Genomic DNA, 23,465 nt, shown 5'->3' with positions numbered 1-23,465 from the left:
GCGCGCACATCTCCGAAGAAGCACGGGTTAGAAATTTCAGCATCTACACTTTCTTCGTCTCCGCAACTCGAATTATTTTCCGCGTCGACTTGCAAAATGCATGTCACAATTTCTTAATTACACAGAGATAATTCCCACGAGAGCACAGAGTTCTTTTCAAATTTATTCGGCCGTATTTTTGCAGTGTAAACCTTGGATGGCGTGACTTGGGTCCACCTTGACCCAGGGTTACAAATGTCCCATGAAAATCTTAATTTTCTAGCAGCTAGTTCAAATTATTATTTACTTTAGACAAGATCAAATTTAATCTCGAACAATTTGGTTTAAAATTATGTGGAAGAGTCACGGCTGGGATAAAATCAGATAAATTAATCAGTATCTGAAATGTAGAACTTAATTTCCACGGGCCATTGGGACACAGTAGAACAACTGACGAATTGATAAGTTTAATGGAGACTCATTTACCCTAATCATGGGACATTCGTGGCCCCCTTTCAAAAGCTGGGGTAAAGAGTAAACCCTCTAATTACAGTGGGCAGCAATGTATTTGAAATATTAACGAAAATTGGACGTAGCACATTGTGTCTCCAGCGAGGGTACAGCGTATTCGTGATCGCGACACTCGATTCTGTCCATTAAGAAGATAATTAATACGGTTTGGGGAGTTCTATGGTGTCTCGATACACCGTGCGGGCTGTTATTAAAACTGGCTCGAATTATATCGGTATAAATAGTGCCGCTAATTAACCGGGATAATTGTTTTCCATTGGCCGCCGGCTTCCAGGCGTGTCAATCATATTTATGAAAAAGAGGCGCGCGGAGAGCGAACGTTTGTTGACTGTCAGGAGATTTTTAAACGTTCCATATTCACGAAGAAAGAAATTTTACATTTACTTCACTGCCGCGCGTTTTGCACGCGATTTAGCTTTGACATGCGAACGGTGACACGGGTGCATGGCGTGTATGCGAAACGTTCCAACGGCGAATTTCCGCGAACGCTTTTGCCGACCAGCGACTAACGTAATTGTTTATCAATAAATATTAGGTTCCACTTCTTAGCGCTAAATCAACCGTTAAAAAATAACTGGCGCGCGTTGCCTTGTAAAAATGATACAATTTTCAAGTAAACTTTGTGCAATTTTTATGGCAATATCAGCATTTTTCAAGAATTCTAAATTAACCATTAAAACCTATGCAGATCATACTGATATAAAATAATACCACTGAGGTAGAAAGTAAGAAAATTCGAAGAAAATCATTTTTATTCAAAATAGTAACTGGCGCGCGTTGCCTTGTAAAAATGATTCAATTTTCAGGCAGACTTTGTGCAATTTTTATTGCAATACCAGCATTTTTTAAGAATTCTAAAATAATCATTAAAAACGTCACCTATGGAGAACATACTAATATAAAATAATACCACTGAGGTAGAAAATAAGAAAACTCGAAGAAAATCTTTTTTATTCAAAATATTGACTCGTCAAATTTTTCTACAATTCTCACAGTCGATTGTTTAACATTTGGTAAAAGGACAAAAGTGTTTCCTACCTCATTAGTATTTCTTAACTCTTCTAACGTGTTTGTCCAATATAATAATATTTTTCTTCGTATAATAAACTGGCTCAATTTTTCCAACAGTTATATCCACGAATATTTCCTGTCAGTACAATATGTTCATACAGCAGATTCAAATACAATCTCATAAATCTAATAGGTATTTCTATATTATTTTCAACTCGCTAAAATTATTAATGAAAGAGGGAAAAGTTCTATTTGGCTTTTCCGGGTTGCAGTGGATGCAGAAAATTTTTACTTTGCGTAGAAATCCGCCGTCTAATAACAACAATACCGGGTATCTCTCGATTAGATTTCACGTTATGTCAGTTCGCTGTTATCGGCAATAGTTTCGCGACAATCGGCTTACATATGCTTAAGATTAGTTCGCTAATTATTTGCTTCGCGGCTCTCTGCTGGAGGAACAAGAATTTTGTTAGAAGATAGCGTCGCAATTGAACGCGTATGCCGGTTAGGTGTGCTGGTGGAGATTAGCAGCAGCGAGAAATACAAGTATAAGGGATTATAACGTTCAGTCGGCGCAGTCCTCGTTTCACCTGATTCCTTTTCTTTTTTTTTTCTACGCGGAACCGGCACATACGGATAGGTTTAATGAACACTTAACTACAACGGTACTTTATTCTCCTCTTTTTCCTTCCGTCCCGGCCAGCCCAGCGATTTGTTAGCTTACACGTTTTTTCGCTGCTAATTACTCATGACGCAATTATTTAAACGTGCCGCGCTTGTGCTCCCTATTTGCAAGGACAGTGCATTACGTCTTCGTGTTCTTGCTCGCGCGCGCCTATTTCGGGATGGATTTCGATGTTCTGTTTGCCTCTGTCTACACAAGTACCTCCGTGTACGGGAGTGTCTCGTTTTAATGAACCCACGTAATTATCTCCCAAACTATTCGTTATTCGGGAAAGGGTTCGAGCACAGCTCGCCCTGCTTTCAAAGGGATCTTTTATGACGGAGGCGGACTTACTGCGGGGTAAGTAAAGATTATGTTAACGTTTCACATGGGAACAGCCTGTTCACAGTTTTATTTAAAAAAATATATAATTATCGTACGTGGGAATATTATTCGAGCTTCTCAACAAAAATTTCCACAAGATTGCACAACACGTATTCTGCAAATATTGAACCGATTCGTTGTAAAAATTGGCAAAGATTTCATGTAACACTGTAACTAGATGATAGTCGTTCGGATAATCGAGGTTCTACTATATCGTGTATTAAACGAGCACGAATGATTCAAACCGTGTCGCGTTCGGTATCGTTTCACGCGGGAGAATGTCGCGAATACGGCGGTGAAAGTTTCATCGAAATACAATGAAAAACGAGAAAGTTATATCAACAAATTCGGCATTGTTTCGCCGATGCGCTGACGTTTTCGTTGGTTTTTTAGTAAAAGCAACATTTTAGTGGAAAATTGAACCGTCACGTAAAATCATTTTACAAAAGAATTTACCACAAATGCTCGTTTTCTTCGATCGAACGTTTCATTCCAGTCGGAGGCTCGTGAAATCGTGAAAGAATCGGGGACACGATAAATTGATGTTTAATTAATACTAAAAACAGTGGAGAGATTAAAATCGGTTCGATACCGGGCGTCGTGTGTACTCTGCGAATTATGAGGGTTTAAAGCACGGTGGAAGTCTGATACCCGAGGCGCGGGGGGTCGTGCAGTTAATCTGATCACGTGTCTCGCGTAATCTCGATCAATTATCTGAAAGTGCCGTGAGAATCGGCCGTGTTGACACTTTCCCGGGCAACAGGGAAACACCGTTGGCCGTTGCTCTTCTAGAGCGGCCGTTAGCGTGAAAACGTAAGGATAGGCGAGAAGGACGACGACGACGACGACGGTGACATTGATCGGGGGGACAGTTTCCACGATACCCTCTCGAAGTGAGACGGTGCTGCTACCCACGGACACCAAAACCGTGAGGTGAACTAGGTTTGCATGCACAGTAGTAGAGGAGTCTAGATCTCCTCTTCATCTCGTCTCCGATGTCCGCAAACCGGCTTCGCCGCGGCGCCTTCGTCGCTTCAGCCCCGGCCAGTTTCAGAAACCTTCCGGGCTTTACCCTCTTTTTATTTACCTTCGGTTCTCCCATAATCGGCAGATCTAACACACGGACCTATCGGCCGACCGTTCCCCAGGCTTTTACGGAAATTCAATTTCGGATATATTGCGTCCAACTGATTTATCGAACACCGACGCGACGAGACGAGACGAGACGCGAAGTCGCGCGCGAACTGCGAGACACGTTGCGCTCCGAGCTCCGGACAATTATGAAATTCCGGTGAAGTATACCGATTTTATTGGGAACCGGTCCCTCGCAGAGAAGTAGCGTCAGGTCAACTGAGAATCAGTCGAGAGCAAAATTCGGTGGACACACTTTAGAAACTTCTTTCGAATAGATTTTCAGGTTAAACTTCACCTTGGCAACCCAGAGATTTTTCACTTTTTAATAGACAATCCTGTACATCTTGCCGAGAAAGTGCCAAAAATCGAAGTTTCAAGGCGAGGAATTCACTGGTTCGAAAGTTATACGTGACTGTATGCTAGAGTCTATTAAATTTTCACATAAATTCATTTGGTTGTACATATGCTTTAATTTTAATGATTCTGATTCTCTAATTTTTATGATTTTGATTTGTGGCTCGTTGCAAATTAATTGTGATTGATTGTAGTTGATGGACTGTAGATGTATACGATCTTTTATAAATCGAATGAATTTTTTAATAATTTCCAAGAATTGTCTTTCTTGAGCCGCGTCGTAGCAAACGGCTTTGTCTCAGCTCTGAATTTCCCGTGAAATTCTAATAACGAGCATATTGTTCTCATTAACGCTGCGCTGAAAAATTCAGGCTGTTCGAGTGTGCCATTTTTTCATGCACAAGTTATTACGAAAAAAAACGAGCGCATAAATACTTTTCCGACTCACTGTATATCGCGAGACAAATTCTCTCCTGTCCCCGAGCTGGTATACAGGAGATATTTTCCGCAAAACTGTGCCAGCATATTTTAGGAGTAAAAATAAAGTAAAAAGTGTCACACAAATGTTACATCGTAAACGGTACACGAAGAAATTGTGGCAAATATAGAAGGCAACGATGACCTCGTTTCACGTTCAATTAATTTATTTTGAGCTGTTGAGGCTGATCGTGTAAATACAACGACGTCACGAAACAATTGGTTTTCGAAATCTGCATCGAGTATGGTTGCGACTAGACTGTGTATGCTGATGCTGCTTAAAATCGCTCAACTTTAAACACGCATAACTTTTGAACCAAAGAATTCCTCGCATTAAAACCTCGATTTCTCGCATTCTTTCGTCAAGATTTACAGGATTATATACAAAAAAAGTTCAAAATTTCTGGGTTCCTAAGTTGAAGTTTAACCGAATAGTCTATAAAAGTGAGAATTAATATAAAAACTCTGTTAATTAACTTATACCGTGTATATTTCAAAAGTCAATATGTGTTCTTTTACTTTATCCTCATTTGAAGGAATCCTCTAATTGGACTTCTTTAATTATGCTGCCGGTTACACGAAATTGCGAGACAATCGTGCGCCGCGGATACTCGTAGCCCGACGGTTTTCCCATACGATTTTCCGCGAAACGAAGTTTAATATGAAACTCAATTTCACGTTTTGATTTATTTTGGCATCGCTCTCCCCTCGTTGTACCAGGAATTTTGATCCGGCCGCACGTGTAACGAGTCCGTGTGCATGCAGTTTGCAAATGGCGGCCGATATCCTATAATTATCCCGCAGTTCCGTTGTTTTCCGGGCTGATTTCTATTGAAAGACTGCCGGGCCGGTGTCAATTACTCGCAATCCTGACGGTTATCGAGGTTGTTCATCGGTTGATGCGTCCTGGTCGCGAGAAAAAGGCTCGACGATTGATAAAATGTGATTTTTTGCCCGAATCGGAAATCCGAAAGAGTCCAATCACTTTCGGCCATCTCTTCGTTCGAGTTTTAATATGTTTTTTTTTTTTTGCGGGACGTGAGCGAGCCGCCGCGCCGGTTCTCTTTGTTAATTTTCCTGACATCCGGCGTGTAATTGGCTAATGAAATATCGCCGGATGAATCGGCCGTTGAAACAGCAGCTAATTGGATAACTAGCCGAGCCGGGTTTCTGTTTTCGATTTCATCGATGCCCGATGTTTGATCCGCCGACGCGAAAATAGCTCATTAAACGGGAAGAAAGCCGAGACGGAACAGGTGCTCGCTAGTCATCGATCAAATCCTTTGTTGCTCGTCGGATTTTTCTTGAACGAGACTTCCCGCACGTTCAACCCCCCATTTTCCTCTGAATACCTTTCTCTATACTTTTCCATTCTTTCCCCGACGCTTTGCAATGTCAGATGTATCAAATAAATTTTGTGACGCGACACTGTAATCCGCAATAATCTGTAATGCAACTTTTAAATCGTTCGGCACAGTGACGGAATAGTCGACACTGTGATCCTCTGTGATCTTCCTCAAATGCAACTTTTCAAAAGTTAATACGAAACCACGTTTCGTTGATTAAATAGTCGGGAAATGATTTCGGAAATCTTTTCAGAAGTTTTGCAAACGAATTTTACTTTGCATGTGATCATTGCATGAAGTACATTACATTTGTATTAATCTCTATTGAAAATCTAGTATCTATCAAAAGGGTTCTTGATCATTTTCTTTTCGATCGTAATCCCAAAAGAAACCTTTATTGAACAGATTATTTTCTCGGTTAACAATTGAACATTTTTATTAAACTGTGAAGCATATGATCACTACACTTTTTGCACTAACATTTCTTTTACTTATTTTATTAAATCACAAAGAGATAGATATTGTACAAATAAATTTTTCACGTGAAAAGATTGTCAAGAAAGTGGAATAAATGATGTTACCAAGATAATAAACATTATTCTTTGATGAGATCTAGAAATAGATTTTCAGTTTGATAAAAGAAATTTTAATTGGATGTGCAGGATGCAGGACTGATAAGTTATAAATTTCCAATTTCAGTGTCTCTGAATGAATGACGAGCTTCTAGTATCACACTGTCTTTAAATGAATCATGAGTTTCGAGCTTCCGGTCCTTAATTGAAGAAATTTATGTTACAGCAGAATTTCCTACATTCGAACATCCGTTGTTACATTCAATAAACTTTTCTTATCCAAGTACAACAGATTCTAGCAATACTAGAAGTCTATTCTAGAAGTCTACAGTGTCATGAAAAATTCATGCGACCTGTCAGCCGAGAATATATGAAACCATATAATATATTTAAACGGCAGTGTCAATCTTCACTATTTTTACCTAAATATACGTAGAATACTTGCTGGTATAAAAGCAATTTTTCCGTGGACCGGAAATTCTCTCACGCCCAACAACTTTAATTTTTTTATTTTATTAATTCTACAACAAAAGGTACAGTCACGAAGCAAAATGTTTGCTAAATATTTTGCTAATTTTTTTATTTTTCTAACCGAGTCTTTTTAACAGAGAAAAAAAAATCGGAAACGTGTCTTACAACCCTCATGTACAAATTAAAAATAATTGTGCAAAAGATACTCGGTTAAAATTCATCCATTTTCATTTTACACTTCCATTCCACCAATTATATTTTATTCACAATCTCATATTTCATACGAACGCATCACGTTGCAGCACACAATCACGAGGAAGTGAAAAATTGTGCGGTGTGCAATTGTTGGTATAATTGCACGGTGAAAATTAAGTAAACAAATTGTTACACTTCACCTATTTCTTTATATCTGTCTTCTGTAGCTTAAAAATTTGATGGCGTCTTTGTTTTGAGTGTAAGTCTTTAACAATGCAACTATACATTTTTATTATATTCCCTGCATTTTTCTAAACTCAAGTGATTTGCATCCAGTAGTTCAAATATGCAAGCTTTACGTGAAGGAACATGAGACTCACAGTATAATAGAAAAATGGTTCAAAAGCATTGTCGTTAAATACCCCGCAAACCAGTCGAATGGAAACGAATTTCCAAAGCTGTTCACCTCGCTAAAATGAACCCATCGAAAAAGCCGCCCTCGCTCCAAATTTCAACATTGTTCCCCAATTAAATCTCCGAATGGTTCCACAATAGCGGTCGGCTAAAAACGTTCGCCGGAGCGGCGGTCTACTTGAACTTCTCGGCGGCAGAATTTCATCAAGTTTTTTCGGCGCCTTAATCAGAATTCTACGCCGGGCGGAGATCACGTAAAACGGCATCCCGCGGTAAATTTTCAAAGAAGAAAACCGTCGGATCAAGATTATGGCGCCGTAACTCCGGCAAATTTCCGCTAGCACTTCCCTAACCAATTACCGTTTTAACGACGCGTTCGAGAACCGGAATCAAACCGTTCCCCTAAACGTCTCGCATTGTGCCCCGTCCGGAACAACTAAATCCAATCCGCGGCCGCAATATTCGCGAAACGAGCAATCGCTGCCGCCAACCTAGCAACGCAAATAAATCCGACGCTGCCGGGTACCGTTGACAATTATCGAACCCCCGCGAATCTTTATGCCCGTCCCGATTCTCATAGGCTTTTTTCGACTAATATGCAAGCAGGGGGTGATTCTACGTTTAAATACACGCCGAAAAAAAGGAGTAACATTTTTTCGTTCGACGCCTCGTTCTCGAGAAAATCGAGTTCAAGTCGAGCTCTCGTGCTGCAGTGTACGCAGCAAGTAGAATTGGTCGACCATGGTCAGACGCGTATTCGATTTTCTCGGAAACGAAGCTTCGGATGCGAAAATTTCGTTCTTTGTTTTTTCCTTGTTTTCTGACAGTTTCAATTATCAGTGATCTTTATTTTTCAATAATCGTTGCCTGCTTGCTTATCGCCTGTATTTTCGAACCCCCGCGAATCTTTATGCCCGTCCCGATTGTCATAGGCTTTTTTCCAGGAATACGCAAGCAGGGGGTGATTCTACGTTTAAATACACGCCGAAAAAAAGGAGTAACATTTTTTCGTTCGACGCCTCGTTCTCGAGAAAATCGAGTTCAAGTCGAGCTCTCGTGCTGCAGTGTACGCAGCAAGTAGAATTGGTCGGCCATAGTCAGACGCGTACTCGATTTTCTCGGAAACGAAGCTTCGGATGAGAAAATTTCGTTCTTTGTTTTTTCCTTGTTTTCTGACAGTTTCAGTTATCAGTGATCTTTATTTTTCAATAATCGTTGCCTGCTTGCTTATCACCTGTATTTTCGTATCGGTTATCACTGACGTTCGAAAATGACCAATAATTCTGCGAGGTGTGTCACGGGTCCGGGAATTTAACAGATGATTTTGTTATACTTCAAAGGCAATAACGTCGGCTCGTTTTGTCTCCATTAAAATCAGCAAAGCCTTCTGTTCGTGACGCGAAACGAACAAGCTGTCGAGAATGTTTGTCCGAAATATCGAATGAAAAATATATAACGATGTACGATATGATACCGCGAAAAACAAAAATCGATTAAAATTGTCCCGACACGGAATAAAACAATTTCAATTTCCAGGACCGATGCTTACCTTCTCGGTAAGTAGAAACAGCCAGCAATGGTCAGACATAGCGTCGCTTGTGATCTGAACGTACGAGGGAGAGAAATAATCAAATAAATTATGAAAATTACAAGTGTCCGCATACCATTGAGCGGGGGTGTATGTGTTATAGCGTTGTCGGAGGGTGTACCTCGTGATTTCTCCGATTAATTCCGCTCATCTCGAAGAAAAACCCGGATCAAAGCCTAAGTCGCATCGAATCCAAGGCTCCCCTCCCCCCGGGTCGCTGCACCGTCCCCATAAATACCGATTTGCAAGAAAATCAGAGACAGTAACGTAGGCGGAGGGTGCCGCGCGGAAAAGTTTCATTTTCCCCAGTCTTAATCTCAGTAATTTGATCCGGGTGCCTTAGAAGTTCCGTCCCGCAACGAATGTTAATCGGGTTATTCGCGGCTCCGCCCCACAAAAGCGATAAGCAGAAAACATGCTTACCTTACCGCCCCCTGACCCCCACTCCACTCCCCCACCCATTTAAAACCCGGCCTGTCCCGACGGCAAATATCGTCGGTCCCTGGTGAAGAATCAGATAACGTCACGTCGGTGAATATTAAAGGTCGACGGGAAGGATGGTGCACGCGCGATGCGTTCGCTAGAGGACGACTATGGCGACGACTATGGCGCGGGGATGCGAGAACTTCCCAGGGCCCTCTTGTGTTATAAAATCACGGGACTTTGAAGCAGTGTAAATATTACTGGATGAATAATTCGCGGCGAGCGTTTCCCGGTCTCGTAGCCCGCGGGGCGCTCTGCCGTTTCCCGCGGAACATGGTAACGAGACCGCAACAAGGAAAAACGATATTTAGGAGGGCCGGAAAACCGGGGCGGACGGGGGAGGGGGTTGGCGGGGTGCGGGTAACGATCCGCCGGAAAGGCGGAGGAGAACGGGTTCCTTAAGCCCTTGTTTAAATTTCCTATAGAATAACCCTTCGCGGGGAGTGCAACTAGAAAATTTAATCACCGTATAGCAGCTCTCGGTTCACCCCGGGCTACGAAACTAGCAAATTCAGTAACATCTTCCAGAAGTTCGTTATCCCTAACCATCCCCACTCCACCTACCCCCGTTGGTCGACCGATTCGACTACAGCCGGGACAAGGGGATAGGACACCGTACGTTCCACCATACATGCATTTTTAGAAAATCAATTTTATGTCAATTTTTCTTTGCTTTCGATATAAGACGACGGCTCGGGACCAATTTCGCCGTGTTACGAACGGAGGTACTTATTATAGCTTGACTTTGTTCCTGAGCGGGCCGGGAGTTCATGGGTCCCATATACAGTGAGTTCTCGATAATTGTCAGTTACACGGGTCTTGTCAGCGTCGTGTGTCGTCCAGAAGACATGCCCGAGTTGTGTTATGTTTTGGCGTTCCCCTCACTGGGTATGCCCCGAGGTAGTGGGGATAGTTCCGCGACGCTTATCATGCAGGCCTTGACGACATATACAGAGAAATCAATGTGTAATACTTGTCCTGTAGCGATAACTTTTCTAGGGGAAAGGATGGAACCATTTTGGCTATCGTCAAAATTCTTAGGCGTGAAATAAAAAATTTTATTTTACATATTAAAAAGGCAATTAAGTATGAAAACACGAATTTGACGCGAGTTGCATTTAAAACATCTACTAATTGTCACAATCACACCCCGTTGTATCGTTACTTTACATTTTTCAATATTTATGACCTGAAGACCATAATTTCCTGAAAAATCTCGCCCGACTGATTATTATAATTGTACCGTCGTGCTGTTATTAAATTTCTCAAGTAATTATTAGCTTAAAAAGGCTAACTTCATTGTTTCGCACGTACGCGACATGAACGGTCCATTACCGGCGTTAAAAGCAAGCGAAAGTAATTGATGGTATCGATTGCTATCTTTGACGTGATATTTTTACACGAACATTTTCAATCAGTGGAAATTATCTGTAACGTGATCATCGAATGATCTCGGTTTTACTACTCTCCCTCTCTCTCTCTCTCTCTCGGTAACTGAGGAACGTTGCTATAACGCACGGGTGAGAATAAAATTTTGTTAATTAAATCACCGGCCGAGCCGAGCCGGTCGCGTCGAGCGTAATTAGTTTCGCGACAGTATAATACAGCGGATCGTCATAAAAACCGAAAAATACGATTTCCTTCCGCGAAACGGTGAAAGCATATTTCGCGAAAAATAATGAAAGAATATTGAATTGGTGTAACCGGTAATCGTTCGTTCATTAGTTAACGCGCATCGGCGGCGCGCGATAATGCATTCTAAACGGAAATTTATACCGGCGGGACGGTAAATTGTTGCACATTGCGATACACCGTGTATTTGTTATCCATTGATGAACGAGATATTTATTCTACGGATTTGCGCGAACAATTTGGCCCTCATAAATAATTCTTACATCAATCACGTAACAATGAATTTTCAACGAATCGCCGCGGTGGCCGAAGGAGGTAGGAGGGAGGGGAGGGGGAAGCGCGACATGTAATTTATGCATTATTGGATTAAATTCGCCGGTGAAAATATTCCATAAATCAGTTTTTCATTGTTCAGAACAATCCCCGTTAATACTATTTTTCGTAACGTGCAGCGATTGCTACGATTCGTCGCGTCTCGGCGTCGGGTCGCAATTTATTTTACAAAATGATTCGTCGGAAAAACATAAAAATTGTTGAAACGTCGGGTGTGCAACGATTTTTCACGTTGATTGCGTACGGACCCCCCCCCCCTACCCGTAAACGCGCATATTTATTAGACACGATTGTTTTAAACACGGAACATCACGCAAATGAAGTGACAGCGGAATAATTGTTCCACTTTCTCGCCCTGCAAACAATCGGGAACGGTTTTGTATATTTATAAACAGCGGCAGCGGAGCTTGTTGACAAACCGAATTAATTGTTAACACTCGAGGACGATGTTATGACGCCACCCGCAAATGCGAGTTCATCAAGTCACCGTATCCGATTTTCAATTGACAATTTTATTTCTGTCGTGAAATACGTTCGCTTGGAAAATAAAAACAACTTTCCTTCCTGTTGTTTTTTGCAATTCGATTAATTTCGCACGCGGATCACGCAGTAAACGGTTATTATAGTTATTCTGTTTAATTTCTATGTACACCGATGTCCGTAAAATATTCCCACGCACGTTAACGTTATAATAATACAACTGCTTTCTAACAAAGCTAATATTAATTCAGGCGGTTTGTTGTCGTAGAACAATTACAGCACCTAACGCACAAATCATTTATCACGAAATGGTATAAAATGTTTGTATTGCACGAATTAAACTGTGAATTTTTATACTTTTATGTGGATTTTATTACGATAGGAATCACATTAAAACTATTATTAATTTATACAAACGGATACGGAATATTCAACCCTATTGTATACAATTCAATAATTGCTTTTGTGTTATTACAAGCACAATAACATCCGTACCGCAAATTAATTGCTTATTTTTTGAACAGATACGAATATTTCAACACAGAAGCAAGTATTAATTATTCAATCAGGGTTAAATGTTCGTATGAAATACAAATAAATAAATTAATTTCTATGAAAATGCACAGTTTAACATGTTATATTGTTTGATAGTAAAATATTCATATAATCGGCTGTAATTATGCTGGGATTGTTAATTTTTGATAAGAGCATTCAGTACTGAGGAGAACATTAAAACTACGGGAAATATATACGTATCTATACCCTATATTCAATGCCAGAAACAAACAATTTAGTGTCCAACCGTTTTCAGCGACATTGTACCTCGCTATCAGCTGTGCCAATTTATATGCTGTCAGTGTAATAGGAACCGAACTGAAAATAGAAATTTATCCGGAAAACTGTGCGCACAGGAACGAACAGCAAATCGTACAATGTATCTTTTGCAGAGGAGCGGTATTGGAGGTTGAAAAATATCAACTGCACGGCATAAACTATGGTGCAATTCATGCAAGCGGAAAAGCAAAATTGCGAACTTTTTTTTTTTTATTTTATCGTGTCAGGCATTGGGCTTGAATTTCTGACAACAAGCAATTCCATTTGATAAATGATAAAACTGTCCGCGGCGCGGGCGAAGAAAAACTACACCGGGTTTTTCGAATAAAATATGATTCACTTACCTGCAAACTTTCGAAATCGAAATAATGTGATCTTCTTCGGAAACGTCGATACAGTTCTCCTACAATTACTCTTCCTATTTTCTACAATTAGATGATTAGTGAGATCGCAATGTTGTAGTCAGTCATCAAAGTATATATTTGTGTATATTCGTTCATATATTGAATACATTATGCAATTAAATATATTATAAATAAAACAAATGATAAATACATTAGAACAGTTAGACCTCGTATGTGTTCATCAAATTTTCAATATTTGGAACGCAGAAGAAATATTTTTAATTTCGTGTAGGTGTTGATTCGTCTTAGTTCAGAATAAAATATTTTCCATACTTGTTTACAGGATGAATGAAAAGCCAAAATATTAAAAAGTAAAATTTCTAAGTGTCCTACTTGACTACACGATTGCATAGTCTTCACTGAAACACTGAATTCGAAATGATGTATGAGAAGCACTGGACAACACAAACCCCTTAGAAAATGTTATAACATTTTGCACAAAATTGAAAAATGTCAAGAAGTAACCCTACTTTCCAAATTACAATGATCGACTTAAATTCGAAATTCTAGTTAATTTCACAACTGTTATGTGGTCGCCAATGATTGATAGAAACTCCGATACAACCTAAATTAATTAAACAAAGAACATTGCCATTTTTCCAGAGTCAGAACTCCCTGTAAAAATATAATTTTTACTGTATCGTGTTGCACACTCAACATAATTGGTTTTATCTCCACGCTAACCTAATTTGTACGCACATAATTATATTCGCCAGAATGAGAGGGCTCTTCCAGCAAATTAATTATGTTAAAATTAAAATAGAACGAAATGAAATGAAATGGAATTGTAGCCAACGAGTTAATCAACTTCCATAAAACATACAAAGTCTCGTGTCGTTTTTAAAATAATTTAAGTTAATCAGAAACACAACATGCCCAAATGGATAAACATAATAACCACAATTCGACCTATACAACCTCAAAACTCATCGTCATTAACTCCCAGTCAATGAAATCAGACGATTCTCGTGCACAGTATGAATTCAGAACGGTTTTTTATAACAAGTGAGATTTTAAGAAATGACTGAACATCAACAAAAAAGCACGCAATTTGTACAAGTTCGTATTGTTTAACAACATCTAGCACGCACGTTGCGAAAAGAACTTTTGGAACAGCCTGATACAATCATTTGTTACTGCGGATTTTTATGCGAAACGAACATTTTCGAAGTCAACTGTAAGAAACAAAAAATTAAATAAAAATAAACATATTCCCTTCATAAATCTAATAAGCCAACAATAGCGTAAGAGTGCTCTAAAATTTTTCTGTCTTCACAGTTTTGCATTTCACCGATTCAGTTTTGTCATAAATATAAAAAATCCGCAGTCTATTTATTAGTTTATTTAAACATAAACATTTCACTATCATGACTGAGAGAATTTGCAGTTTGTCTGCGACAATATCCTTCTAGAAATAAATGCTGCTAACGAACGTGTTAATTAAACAAGTCAACACTTTGCTTACCGGAAGTTTTCCAATAGAAATTTCTCGATAAACTGTTCAAAAACGATAGTAATTTCCAGCCTGTGGATTTTATTCATTTATGGCAAAAAGTGGATCAAACTTGAAACCGGAAGACAATTTAAACAATTTAAAACCCCTGTCGTATCATTTTCTTTAAGACGCTTAAGAAATGAAACAAATGTCTACGTAGCTTTGCAGACAACTTTTATTTCGCCTAAAAATCCGCTAATAATTTCATTCGATGTTCAACAAATTTTTCAAATTGACACACTTCTCCGGAAATTCTCATTTAACCCTCGGACCGCGGACCATTTTTATAACTATAGATCTGACGACGTTTAGGGGATCGTTCACTGCTTGGTTTATCAATTTTTTAAAACATTTCTAATCTCTCTATTATTTCAAGTGCAACAGTTCAGTTCACTCGATCAACCCTCCCTTGCCGGGGTCACTCATGACCCGTCGCGGTGGGGACAGGCTCGAGCGACCGTCAATATGCAAAATTACATTCCGATATAAGACGACGCTTTTTACTTCGAAATAAGAAAATCGTTATATCCCCGTCGCGGTGGGGACAAGATTCCGATATAAGACGAAAGCCGGTCCCGAGGCGTCGCCTTGTATCGAAAGAAAACTGAAACATCCGCGTGGGTGAGAAACGACTCGAGGAACAGGCCTGAAAACTCGCACGAGTCCGAGGGTGTTGATTCGCCTCAGGAGCTGAACAATTAAACGACGATTTTGATAATCTGGGTCCCGATAGACCCGGCCTCCTCCGTCGGCGGGTCAAAGGAAAGTCTGTCCTTTTTCACACAAAGCTACTGAAAAGTCTATTATCAGGCTTCCCCGGCGGGTGAAGCGTTGATCAACGTCTACAGAGAACGCGACTAATCTCCGATCTGGAAAGATAATTGAATGGACCGGTTGGAAGCAAACTTTGATGACCGACTACTCTCGCTCCTACAGCTACAGCTACTCGTGTCCCTTATAGAAAATAGAACTTGCTCTCGCATTGGAAGGCGATCAGAAGAAATAATCCAGAGACTTGTGCATCTTTGTACGTCGGTTTATTATCATAGCAGTACTTTGACACTGGTTATTTTAAGAAAGATAATGTCTAGCCTCTTCGTTATTTCTTATCTGCTCTCTCTCCCGCTCTTATCCTCCGTTTCCCTCTCTCTCTCTCTCTCTCTCTCTCTCTCTCTCTCTCTCCCTTTTTTTCTCTCTGTTTGTCGAGGAGTTCTTGGCAACTCTCCAAGTCGCTAGAATTAAGTTCGGAAGCTATGTTTCTGTACACTCGGTGTTGCCCGCCGTCGAGAGCGGTTTCCAACTCGCGATCATTTCTCTTTCTCTTCTCTCTCTCTCTCTCTCTCTCTCTCTCTCTCTCTCTCTCTTACATTCTCACACAAACACATTCTCTCTCTATCTCTCTCTCGGTTACTTGCTCTCTTCGCTCCGTTACTCGCATCCTCCATTCACCGGCACACTCTCGCGCACTTTCTCCTCTTCTGTCCCTCAGCGTTCGATAAAAGTTCCTCAGGAATCTTTCTCTCTCTCTCTCACACACAAACACACACGCACGCTCTCTCTCTCTCTCTCCCTCTCTCTCTCTCTCTCGCTCTCGCTCTCGCTCTTACTCCCACGTTCCGCAGCTTCTCGCGCCGTCATTCGAGCGTACAATTCGCGATCGCGAATTTCACGCCACCGGTTTTCTTCTTCTCGGGCCAGACTGGCCGACGCGTGTACCCGTTTGTGCCCGCACTGGTGCACCGGCGAACAGGAAGCAAACGTCCAGCGATACGCGCGACGAGAGGTCCGCGTCCACGGAGAGACGCGGCACGTTACAGTTATTATTGTCACTATGTGTGCTATTCAACGTCGGCCCCTCGATCGGAGAGATCGATCGGAAAATCGTCGCGGCCAGAGGCTGCCCCCTGTGATTATTGCCACCAGCAATTTACCTTCCTCTTCTTCTTCTTCTTCTTCTTCTTCTATCTTCTTCTTCTTTTATCCTCCTCGTTCCAGCACGAAGCATCCGGATGTTTGACGATCGATCAAGAGACCCCGGCGTACACCTCGCTCGTACGCGAGCCGTGTTTAATTTTAATTCGGAACGAATATACCCCGTTCAAACCACTCTCTCTCTCTCTCTCTCTCTCTCTCTCTCTTTCCCCCGGCTGTGAAGCGTATCGATTCCCCGCTGAATGTAATCGAGCACTCTAACGAGTTGATCGTTTCGGAGCCTGTTAGCTCTCCCGACGGACCGGATCCGACGCGGGGTGCTGGTCCTTGATCTGCCTTGTGGAAAACAGTCGGACGCGATCCGGAGATGTCTCTTTTTATTTATTTATCTTTGTTTTCGTTTTGTACTGTGTCGTCCGTCGACGACCGGGGAGGGGGGAACCTTCGAGACCCGATCGGCACAGTCTTCCAAGATACATTGTAGAATATAACATACGCCGCGAATCGGTGTCAGGTCGAGCTCGATCGTCCTTCCGCGAGGAGCAGAGCGTCACCACCGTGGTCTCAGTGAAGAGCGCCGGTTGGCTCGGTTCTCCCGAAGCATCTGTCGAGCAGCACCCGATACCCGGTGAACAGGGACGAGGCCCGGCGGCCGACGGCTCGTCCCTTCTGTCGGCTCTCCCTCTCGAACAATCTCGCGTGATCCGACTCCGGTCACCAGAGCTCCGTGGTCGGGGTGAGCGTGTGCACCTCGATGTTCTCGTGCCGATGATACCTGTCCCTGCGGCGGAGAGTGGCTCGCCGCGACAACACCACCGTCAGCGCAGCTGCGGCGCCTAAAATCGCGCCGACCAGCACCAACATGCCCGGATGGGCACCGGCGGACAGAGCCTCGGACACCCGAGCGTCCGAATTGGTCGCCCGGCCGTTCAGTTCGTCCTCCATCGTGTTCCCGTCGAGACCGTTCTCGCCCATCGGCATCTCCTTCGTCAGGTTGTTCGTCCTCCTCGCGTACTTCTCCTCGTCACCGGCTGGCGTCTCTTTCGCGATCTTCTGCTCGTTCCGTTTCCGTGCCGGCGGTCTCGTCGTCGCGAACGAGTCGGTGGTCGGTTTGCCCTTCGGTCGACCTTCCTTCTCCCCCTCCACCCGGTTGTCGAGAACGTCCTCGTTAATCGACGGTCTACCCCCGTCCGTCCGCCGATACGACGGCCCGTCGACGTCTCTAATTAAATTCTTAATCTCCGACGACGTCTGATCGACTTTGATCGTTTCCTCGGTCGGGCGGCGGCGCGTCTTCGTTCGGCCGCTCGCGTTCCTGAAGGACGTCGGCGCCCCGTAGAAACGGGTCTCGTCAGCGGTGACTGGCAGCGTCGATGCTCCCGCTCGGCCGCGATCGACCCCGGAGACGTTGTACGAGCCGCCGCGGAGCGATCGATAGCCGGAAAGATCAGCGTCGCCGGCGTTGGAAGACAGATTTCGCTTGCCGATGGAGGAAGACGGGAGTTCGACGGTGGTCATCACCGTCGGGATCATCGGGGTCGGCGGCGAAGGTAGCTCGCGGAGAAGCGATCCCGACCATTCCAGCGGGCCGGCGCATCGACCCGGCTCCAGGTCTTTGTTCAGCTGTTCGTGTTGCTGCAACCACTCGGCCACCCAGTACAGGTCCTCCGTACAGATCCAATCGTTCCGGCCGAGATCCAGGACCTTGAGCTGCGGCAGCATGTACGGCAGATCGAACCGCAGCCCGGTGATGTCCGTGCCGGACAGGTTCAGATGTTGCAGACTCTTGCAGGCGGACAGCGCGGCGTCGTCGGCTAACAGTTGCCTGGCGAGAACCGGGCTCTCCGACACGTCGAGCGACACAAGCCTTTCGGGCGTCGGTACCGGGAACGCCATGTCGCTTTGCTCCTCCTGACGTCGCTCGAGCGAGCTCAATCTCGACAGACGGAGCTTCGCGAGATTGCTCGGCCCGCTCAAGGTATTAGCCGGAAGCGTTTTAATGGGATTATTGGAGAGATCGAGCGTCTCGAGCAACGGCAATTGACCGAGCGAGCCCATCTCGATCTCGGCGATCCGGTTCTCGTCGAGGGACAGCGATCTCAGATTGCACAAGCCTTGGAGATCGTTCAGCTTCAATAGAACGATCCTGTTCCGTCGCAGATCGAGCTTGGTCAGGCTGCTCGGCAGGCTGCGTGGCACCCGAACGAGAACGTTCCCCGAAATATCCAATTCCTCGAGCACCTCTAAACGGCCCAGTGCGTCGTCCTCGATATCTGTCAATCGATTCTCCGAGATGTCCAATATCCGCAACAGGGGATAGCTGTCGAGGTCCCCGCCGCGGATCGTGGTCAATTTGTTGCCGGCCAGTCGGAGCGCTCTCACGGATCTCGTTAGCGCGGCCGGAACTCTGGCGAGGCCTGTGCGAGACGCGTCCACCGTTTCCAAGCGTCTGCCGGTGCCCAACAACAGAGACACGTCCCTCTCCTTCAGAGGATTCCCGGACAGTTTCAACACGGACAGACCCGGCAGCGGTTGCAAAGTTCCCGAGGCGGCTCTTGCCAGCCCGTTCCTCGAGACGTCCAGTTCCCTCAGTCTGTACAGATTCTCGAACCACCTGGTACCCAACACCTGCAGCTGGTTCCCGCTGAGATCGAGCTTCTGCAGGGAATAGAGCGACGTCAGAGCGTTGTCCGGCAGCTTGGCCAGCCGGTTGTCCGACAGATCGAAGAACTCCAAACGGTCGAGCCCGTGAAACGCGTCCTCGTGCACCAGAGCGATCGCGTTCCTCCTCAAACTCAACCTCACCAATCCCGTAAGCGTCCTAAACGCGCCGGCACTCAGGCCGGTGATCGCGTTGCCGGACAGGTCGAGCCGCGCGAGCCCGGTCATGTTGATCGCGCGTACCGCCAGGAGATCGTCCAGCCTCGCCAGGCTGTTGCATGACAGGTTCAGCGATCGAACCCGCTCGAGGCCGCGCCACGTCGCGTTCAAGAACACCAACGAACAGTTCGTGAACGACAGCTCGCCCAGACAAGCCAGACCGGAGGTCGTCGAATTGTCCCCGGCCGATTGTTCGACGGTATCGTTACCGTCGATCGCGAGCTCGTTCAACGCGCCGATCAGCCCGAAATCGTCCGGCGTCGGATCGGCCAGCTCGAGCTCGTCGAAGAAGCTGATCACCTCGTAATCCTCGGCCCCCTCAACCAACAAACCCCGCGTCTTCGGGGGCAGCTCGGCGAGCGGCGGCACACGTCCGCGACACTTGACAACCACGAAACCAACGGCCGGCGACGAGTCTGTTTGAACCGGGGCGGTCACACTGGGACGACACTCGCACAGATCCGGGCACGCGGAGCCGGTCGCCATCAAGGCGAGCAGCATCAACGGAAGCCACATCGCTTCCCGCACGATCTTTTTCACATTTCGAACCGGCGGCGCCGTGCGATCACGAAACAACGGCTCGCCGATGCAACGGAACTGACAACGGTAGTACCGGTCGAGGATGATCGCATCCCGTGACTGCCGCGCACCGTCCGGTCGCCGTTCATTCGGTAACACGTCCGCGGTGGTTGGCCCGCAAATGCTCTTCTCCTATGATGGATGCCGCCAAAACTTGCGCGTTATGCACGAATGCCAGGAGCGCGGGGGCAAGACTATCAGCCGCGCGTCAGACGTGATGTCCATACGAAGGACTGACAAACACTGCGGCGGCCGACTCGTAGCTGCACCCGCCGCTCCTCCGTCTCCCGTCCCCTCGCTCCTCTCTTCCCCGCCGATCCCCACTGTCTCTCTCGTCGACGAAACCCCCCCAAGTCGGAGGCTCCGTCCGCTATCCCCATATAACCCTCCACCCCTTCCGACCGTGTCTTCTGTCCTGCTTCAACCATCCCCTAGACCCCCCCCCCCTCGCTGTACCATTCCTATGCAACCTGCGTGGGTGTGGGACCGTGGCACACCAACGCAACCAACGGCAGCCGTCGCTTTTCCTCTCGAACTGGATAAGGGGCGCCAGTGCGCTTGCGTCCTCGTAGACGGACCGTGGCAACGCGTACAGCCAGTACACCACGATTTCACGAACTACTGCCACTGACGACTGGCTGACTGACTTGACTGCACGGTTCACCGACTGTCTGTCCGATTCCGACCGGCTTTCTTAAGCCTCAGACTCGCGTGCCGGCCGAGACCCCAGGCTTCGCGCGTCTTGCCAGACCGAGGCCCTTGAACACCAACAACAGCCAGAGAGACTGCCGAGGGGACGTACCTGTTCCTACTCCTGCACCGCGGCACTAGGTTTCTAGAAAACAGGTGGAACTTATTCGCGAAGTAAGGCTACGTCTTTTTGGTAACCTCGATCGAGATAGCCCGAAAAGGACGCCAATACTGGCCAAAGTCTTGCGAAGCAGTAAACTAGTATCAGAAACGATGGAAATCGCTCTGCACACGCACAACTTTTGATCCGGTGATCTCCTAGGATCGATACTTGGATTTTCGGTATTTTCTGGTCGAAATCCACAGGACTAGGTTAAAAACAGTTGAAAATTTCTGGTTTCCTCTGGCGAAGTTTAACCTATATTCGGTATTCTTCGTGTGGGACTAGGATTGGAATGCTGTGTAATTTTTCCGAGCGTTTAGTGCTTAGAACTCTCCAAGTTCTAAGGCTAGATAGACCGAAAAGGACGCCAATAACGGTCAAATTCAAGTCTTACGAAGCAGTAAACGAATATCAGAAACGCTGAAAATCGCTCTACACACGCACAACTTTTGATCCGGTGATCTCCTAGAATCAATACTTGGATTTTCGGCATTTTCTCGTCGAAATCTACAGGACTAGGTTAAAAACAGCTGAAAATTTCTGGTTTCCTCTGGCGAAGTTTAACCTGTATTCGATATTCTTTGTGTGGGACTAGGATTGGAATGCTGTGTAATTTTTCCGAGCGTTTAGTGCATAGAACTTTCCTAGTTCTAAGGCTAGATAGACCGAAAAGAACACCAATACTGGTCAAAGTCTTGCGAAGCAGTAAATGAATATCAGAAACGCTGAAAATCGCTCTACACACGCACAACTTTTGAACCGGTGATCTCCTAGGATCGATACTGGGATTTTCGGCATTTTCTCGTCGAAATCTACAGGACTAGGTTAAAAACAGCTGAAAATTTCTGGTTTCCTCTGGCGAAGTTTAACTTACATTCGATATTCTTTGTGTGGGACTAGGATTGGAATGCTGTGTAATTTTTCCGAGCGTTTAGTGCATAGAACTTTCCTAGTTCTAAGGCTAGATAGACCGAAAAGAACACCAATACTGGTCAAAGTCTTGCGAAGCAGTAAACGAATATCAGGAACGATGAAAATCCCCTTACACACGCACAACTTTTGAACCGGTGATCTCCTAGGATCGATACTTGGATTTTCGGCATTTTCTCGTCGAAATCTACAGGACTAGGTTAAAAACAGCTGAAAATTTCTGGTTTCCTCTGGCGAAGTATAACCTATATTCGATATTCTTTGTGTGGGACTAGGATAGGAACGCTGTGTTTCTCCAAGTGTTTAGTGCTTGGAACTTTCCAAGTTCTGAGGGTATTTCGTAGACTTTTACACGCTTAGGGCTTTCAATATATTATGTATAGTATATTATATAGTATATTCGCGTATTAGTTCCGCATTGAATTCGAATAGACCATTAAGCGTGCACTTTCGTCGACTTTTCCGATCGTAGGTGGTACAGCGAATATGCGTATGCATAGGAAGCGAGGTTCGCGAGTGGATCGCGACGAGGAAGCAATTTTAGGACACGATCAAAGTGATCATTGCGGATCAATGTGATAGCTTTCTGGTCGGTTCAGGGTGGTTTCGAGAATCGCGCGCGCGCGCGCCCCGGATCCGGCCGCGTAATAATCACGTAGTGTATCCGCTAATCCGACGGAAAGTTTACTGCCTGGCTCGCGAACTTCCCGCCATCGGCTTTCTTAAATTCGATTCGCGTGCTGGGATTACAAAGGCGCTGAGCTGCCGTTCGCACGGAGGTGGGTTAGCTGGTTTCGAGGCACGCACGCCTTCCTATCTTGTTAGGGCGGTCAATTCGATGCAATTAATTCGCATAAAGCTTTTCCGAACGTCTCGTGAAAGCTCCTATCTCCGTGGGCCTTTCTCGATTTTCCCGAGCCAATTATTTTTCGAATGCGATGCGCGCCTACGATACACCATACGAGCCTTTTAGTGCAAAATTATTGCGAGTCAAATATCACTTAATCGTTGGACAATGAGGAATCAAGTATTAACCCTTTGCACTCGGCGCCATTTTCATTCTAAAACTACATATTTCTTCCGTCTTAGAATATTTTCATTTTGATCAGCTGATCCGATTTCCACATGTAATATTTAAATGTTTAGTAATCTAGTAATATTTAGTAATATTTTATTAATTTAATATTTTAGTAATTTAGTAATATTTTTTGTAATTTCTTTGAAATAATGCCACAACAATATCTAGTGGCGCTTCTCGAGTGCAAAGGGTTAACAATACGACAGTATAAAAATGTTCTGCATCGATTGTGGGAAGCAGGAGAAAAATGATATCATGCATTAATGATTTTGTTACGTTAAACAATATTATAATGCTTTTAAATGCACTAGTTTAATAGGAAATATTTGATCGAAATCGTGAATGTCATTGTTGAAGGAAATATTTGCCCATACGTCATTCACAAAAAATAGTATTACATATGCGGTCATGAAATTTACATACATGCATTGA

General features: G+C 44.3%; 2 protein-coding genes across 4 annotated transcripts in view; one reads left to right on the top strand and one right to left on the bottom strand.

Moving 5' to 3' along the window:
* The window catches only part of Timeout (circadian regulator timeout), a 284,768-nt gene that overhangs the window by 58,769 nt on the left and 202,534 nt on the right, over positions 1-23,465 (top strand). The window lies entirely within an intron of this gene.
* LOC143360223 (uncharacterized) lies at positions 17,419-20,155 on the bottom strand. Its single transcript, XM_076798884.1, has one exon. The coding sequence runs from the start codon at positions 20,107-20,109 to the stop codon at positions 17,428-17,430; it is 2,682 nt and encodes an 893-aa protein (XP_076654999.1). The 5' UTR covers positions 20,110-20,155; the 3' UTR covers positions 17,419-17,427.

Source organism: Halictus rubicundus, chromosome 13 (genome assembly GCF_050948215.1).
Source record: "Halictus rubicundus isolate RS-2024b chromosome 13, iyHalRubi1_principal, whole genome shotgun sequence".
Classification (NCBI taxonomy): domain Eukaryota; kingdom Metazoa; phylum Arthropoda; class Insecta; order Hymenoptera; family Halictidae; genus Halictus; species Halictus rubicundus.
This window is presented reverse-complemented; position numbering and strand designations above follow the sequence as displayed.